General features: G+C 28.0%; 1 protein-coding gene across 1 annotated transcript; it reads left to right on the forward strand.

Annotated features, from left to right (window-relative positions):
- The first annotated feature begins 2592 nt into the window (after positions 1-2592).
- Positions 2593-4635, forward strand: LOC101501979 (serine/threonine-protein kinase OXI1-like). The gene is made up of 2 exons (XM_004492201.4): positions 2593-3031; positions 3615-4635. The coding sequence occupies exons 1-2, from the start codon at positions 2664-2666 to the stop codon at positions 4528-4530; spliced, it is 1284 nt and encodes a 427-aa protein (XP_004492258.1). The 5' UTR covers positions 2593-2663; the 3' UTR covers positions 4531-4635.
- Positions 4636-6066: the final 1431 nt, after the last annotated feature.

The following is a 6066-nucleotide window of genomic DNA, read 5'->3' on the forward strand; positions in this document are numbered from 1 at the left end:
ATATATATATAAGGAAATTTAATAGGTTTGATCATAGTAATTATGTTAGGAAATTACTGGGCTTTGCAATTCCAAATCTAAACTAACTCAAATCAAGTCAAAATGTCATTTTGTATTTAAAATTAATATACACTTTAATTTATAATAATTTGCACTTCTTGTTAAAAGTTTTCGATATAAGACTTGCCAGCTAGCCGCATGTTTGTTCTAAAACCTAGCATACCAACACTACCCTATCATGCATAAATACGGGAACACTACCGATACGAGTATGAAATATTATATTTAAAAAAATTCGAAATTCAAATATGTTAATGAAAAACATAAATTTTATATAATTTAATTAAAAGAAATTATTATTCATTTTATAATAAAAATCTGAAAATCACAAATTATATTTGACTGCAATAATAAATATACTTAAATATACAAGTAATATTATATTAATATGAAAGAAATCATCAATTTCATTTACAATAAAATAATAAAAAAACAAAGTAGTCAGTCTATGGCGTTACATCTGAATTTTTATTTTTTTAACAAATTAATAACATAAAGGAGATTGTTGTTATCTTGGTAAAAAAAAATTATTGCTTCTATCAATTTATCACCATTAAAAAAATGTAAAAATAAACAAAATAAAAAAAATAAAACCTCTTTAATTTTCTCCCACTTATCTTCTTTAATTTTTAATAGTATTTGTCTAGTTTAATTTAATCTCAAATTTTTTTCCGCTCTTCAAATACTAAAACAATTAATAATGTTACTTTTTGTTTATTATTATTTTTAATGTCATATAAAAATTAAAATTAGAAGATTGAACTATTTCCGGTCCAACCTTAGTTCAATCTCAATTAAACCTTTAAACTTTGAATTCGATCTTAAACCACTTCAATGTTCAATCCGATTTTATTTACCTTAGTGTTAGAAAGACAACGATCAAACCTTATTCCACTAAGTAGAGCAGGTGCATGGATTAAATGATGTCACATATATTTTATCATATAAGATATCTCTATCTCGTTTAGAAATGACAACAAAATTTGTACTCACGGATATACACTCAAATTCGTCTCGATTTGGGCGAGAAAAATCCGTTTTGATTGGATGCAGACTTTCTTCAAAATAAAAACTTGCAGCAGGGACAAGTTTAAGTGTGTTGATATATACCCTGCACCCCCACTCGAACGCGCTCTGCTCATAATATTATTGTCATTTTTAAATTTATACATGTACATATTCAATATATTTAATATTTTTAAATATTAAAAATTATAATATTCTCTCTATTAAAAATACGATTTTCATATTTTTTTTAATTTTATTATTGTATTATTATTATTATTATTATTATTATTATTATTATTTTTATTATTATTTTATTATATTAATTATAATTAATATGACTTTTAAATTGATTATTTTTTATATATGAATGGACGCAGGCGGTGAAACCCAAACTCCGTCGTTAATCGGGATGAGAACCTAAATTTCACTCTCGATAAGAAACAGGTGCAGATGCGAATTTTCCCTACTAGTCGGGTGCAAGAGTGTGGGAGACAAAATCCACCCCCCGTCCCGCCTCGTTGTAATGCCTACTTTCGTTCTTTTTTTATCTTTAGATATTTATTAATAATTTATCTTAGAGTCTTTCTATATCTTCTTTTACCCATAATGATTTGACTATCTTCATATCTACTCTCCTTACAATGAAATATACAAATATTTTATCCTTATAGTCAAACCACTTAAATTGAGATTTTATCATCATTTCTACTGTGTTTACATCAACTTTTTCTTTAATATTATCATTCTTAATATTATCTTATCTAATTTTTTCTGTACATTCAACACAACATTCACGTTCATGTTTCAACTATTCCACATAAATTCTATGATTTAAATCTCCTTTTATTTCTCCTTGACTGTGTACCACACTACCATGTATATGTACCCAAGATTTTCAAATGTGTAGTTTTCAAATTCTAGGATCATCTTCAACTTTCACATATAGAAGTCAGAAGTGTTTCACCTTTTGCTAATTAAATTTGCAACCATAGAATTATCTGATTTGCTTCTAATTAGGAGGAATCCATATGCTTTCAAACTTGTCTCAAAATCTCTAACTTCTTTAATTTCTTTAACATATTGTAATTAAACAAAAATCTTTTATATCTATGGAAAAATAATTTTATACGCTAATTATATTTTATAATAAAAAGAATAAAATCTTTTTAAAAAACAGCACGTCTTAATCAGATCAGATTGTTCAGTTACGCAACATTATATTTCCTTCTACTAATCTCGTGTCGTTGGTTTTCTGATTATATTTATAGCCTCTTTCTAGAATTTGAACTTTGAACGTAATTACCTATTAAAAATCACACGTAATTTTCCATCTTTCAATGAGTTGTCCATAATTTAAATCCCCCTACATCCGCAACACACCTAATCAACACCACACACGCAATAAATACCATCCACGTCATCAAAATTCCACGTGTCAAATAAAAAATTTCAGGTCCACTATCTTAGCGTAGAAAGCGTTACACAGGATTACAACACCATCATATTTATAAAAGCTACATTCTATTTCCAACAACAGAGAACGTGAAAACGGTTTCGGAGTTCGGGTCGACCCGAGGTACGAGGTTACCTCCGCCATGAGTTACAGCGGCGAAACATGGGACTTCCGAAACCTTAAGGTAATATCGGCCGTGGGACGCGGTGCAAAAGGCGTTGTGTTCCTTGCGAGAACCTACGGATCATCGAAAGAGGAATGGATGGCTTTGAAAGTTATATCTAAAGAACTTCTTCAGAAGAAAAATAAAAACCAAACAGGTCAATGCAAAAGGGTCACGTTTGAACAACAAATACTACGTCGTTTTGATCATCCTCTTTTGCCACGATTAAAAGGTGTTTTTGAAACTGAGAATCTTATTGGATTCGCCATTGATTATTGTCATGGTGGAAATTTGCATTCTCTTAGAAAGAAACAGCCTCAGAAGATATTCTCTGAAGAAATTATTAGGTACTACCTTTTTTTCCTCTTACCAAATAAATGTTGGAAAATTTAAACATTTTTTTTTTTGCTTTGAATTCATCAATTTTAAATATGTTTTCTATAATTAAAATGATTCTAGAAAATGGGTATTGCTTAAAATTCATATTAATCTTCCAGAATTATAAAATTTTAATTTTTTTTTGTTTCATCATTTTCTCGTGCATGGTGGAATCTTAAAATATCAAGAAAAAAAATCTCTGGGTTTTTGTGGTTTAGTTCTTTCTATAGTTTTATTTTTTTCAATAACAAACAATCCTGATTTGAGAAATGGGCTGTGTTTAAAAGTTTGATTTACTTGTGTTTAAGAATGGTGAAAAAAAATTAAATTCAAATTTTCCTTCATTTTTGGGACCACCGTGTATCACGGTACCTCTAATCGAAAGCTTATTTAGTATATAATAAATGATACTTTAATTACATCCAATTTATTTATTTTTTAAAATTATCACTTATGTTAACATGCATGTGTAATATGTATAAAAGTGTTTCATGTGCACAACAATGATGAATTTTCTGTTTGATTTGATGTGATTTATTTTTGTGTGTAAAGGTTTTATGCTGTGGAATTGGTCTTAGCATTGGAGTACCTACACAATTTAGGAGTAGTTTATAGAGATTTGAAACCAGAGAACATCATGATTCAACAAACGGGTCATATAATGCTTGTAGATTTCGACCTATCCAAGAAACTTAACCCAAAATCACTGAGTTGCAACTCGTCACCAGGTTCCAACTCGCCAAATGTAACAACAGATAAGAAGAGATGGTTAGTGCGGTTTTATCATTCTTTTCATTGCCATTCTAGATTACCAAGTTTCGACTCGGAGAATCAACTCGATCCAAACTCGGTGTGTAAAAGGAGCGAGTCAGACTCGGTTGAGAAGTCAAACTCGTTCGTGGGAACCGAGGATTACGTGGCACCTGAGGTTATTTTAGGAAATGGACATAACTTTAGCGTTGATTGGTGGTCACTCGGTGTTGTTTTGTATGAGTTATTTTACGGAACGACGCCGTTTAGTAGTCCTAATAGAAAGGAAACGTTCCACCGGATTTTGACAAATGAGCCTGAACAAAATAGTGAAACAACGCCGTTGAAGGATTTGATCACGAAGTTACTTGAAAAAGATCCTGACCGTAGGATTCAGGTTGATGAAATAAAGGGTCATGATTTTTTCAAAGGTGTGGAGTGGAACACGGTGTTGCAAATAGCACGTCCACCGTATATTCCGCATAATGAAGTTGAGGATAAAAATGGGTTTTCAAGAAAAGATGTTGAGTCGTTTGTTCATGGAATATTTTTTCCAAAGAATAGTAATAATGGTGAATTAGAGAAAAATAAAGAGGAGGTGAGAAAAACTGATGGAAAAGAGAAGGAAGGTAATAGCAATGACAATGGTAAGAAGAATGTGTGGGTTGAGAAGTTAAGTCAGAATCAAACTAAGAATGACAATTTTTTGATTTTTTGATTTTTAGTTTCCATTTTTTAAATTCTTTTATTTTTCTTCATTGTAAATGTCATTTCTATTTTAATATTTATGAAGAAAAAATACACTTTGTTTTCGTATTGTTCATTTGGTTGTTTTGTTTTTAATTAGAGTATTTTTAGCGAGATATTCAAATGGTTGCTTAATTTACTCTTTGTAGATTCAAATTGCCACATAAGACTCAAGCAACTTATAAATTTCCTTTTTTTTATAGAATTAATATAATTTAATTTATTATGTTAGTCATGAAAATAAAAATAATTATTGTATGTAATAGTTAGAGTTTAAAATATTTTTAAATGGTGATTGTAGTTCATATTAAAATATCTCGAGTACTATATATAAAAGTTGCAATTACATCTATTTTTTCTCGTGCAAAAACTCAATTCCATCAAAGAGACCTATCAAGATTTATGAGAAATAGAACTCATAAATGAAAACAACATTAATATTTACTTTTAAGAGACATTGGATATGATCATTAAAGTTTAAAATATTTTTCAACGTAGAGTCTAATTCATATTAAAAAAAATTCATACACAATATATAAATGTTGCAACGTGGTATATTTTTTCTCATACAAAAATTATGAAAAAGCACAATTCTATCAAATTGTCACATTCTTCTTTTTTAATTTAATTCCTATAGTTTTATGTGAAATTGAATCCTAAAAATTTAGTATTTGTCTAAGAGATATATAAAATCTAATAAAAAAATATTTACAACTATGAATCGAACTTGAATTTTCTTGAATTGGAACTCGTTTAACCACGTTAGAGAAATAATGTGGTTCAACAAACAAGTCACATTAAATTAAGTAAATTAAGTTTATCATATAATTAAATTAATACATATTTATAATTTAATTGTTTAAAAGTGATGATTTAATTATAACAAATTAATTAATTAAACTTATGATTAAATTATATGTTAGTTTTTAGTTTACGAGTATTTTTGTCTTTTAAAAATATTAATACTTTTCTCTTCTCAATTTTTATTCAACCGATCAAACAGAGAGGTTTTTTCCTCTTATATTTATGTGATTTTTCCCTTATACCAAATAATGACATATTCTAAATATGGACCAAATCTACCGTAAAACAATATTTTGAAAAATGTTTAAAACTATGACGATCAAATATGCCATATTTTAGAAATAGATGTTAATGATCATCTTCATTTTTATGATTGAGATAATAACTTAAATAATTCTAGTTCAATAAAAACAAAGGAAAAACAAATATGTATCTTATATTGAATCAATAACAATCAACTCATCATCTTATCATGAAGAAGATGACTGCCATGAACTATTACTTTAGAAAACTATTGTAGATCATCGTTAGAATTTTTGATGATTTTTAAATATTAGTCAATAATAGATCATTTATAGAATTTTTTGATGATTTTTAAATATTAGTCAATAATAGATCTCTTATGAAAGTGGTGCCACATATAACTCGCCACAAATAATATATAAATATATTAAATTTCTCTTATTTTATCTCTTCTTACACT

Source organism: Cicer arietinum, chromosome 3, assembly GCF_000331145.2.
Source record: "Cicer arietinum cultivar CDC Frontier isolate Library 1 chromosome 3, Cicar.CDCFrontier_v2.0, whole genome shotgun sequence".
Lineage (NCBI taxonomy): Eukaryota > Viridiplantae > Streptophyta > Magnoliopsida > Fabales > Fabaceae > Cicer > Cicer arietinum.

Excerpts from the sequence above, each read along its gene's own strand:
- LOC101501979 (XM_004492201.4), top strand. The coding sequence starts at position 2,664 with ATGAGTTACAGCGGCGAAACATGGGACTTCCGAAACCTTAAGGTAATA. Across the intron at positions 3,032-3,614 it reads TTCTCTGAAGAAATTATTAG|GTTTTATGCTGTGGAATTGG; the intron begins GTACTACCTTTT and ends TTGTGTGTAAAG.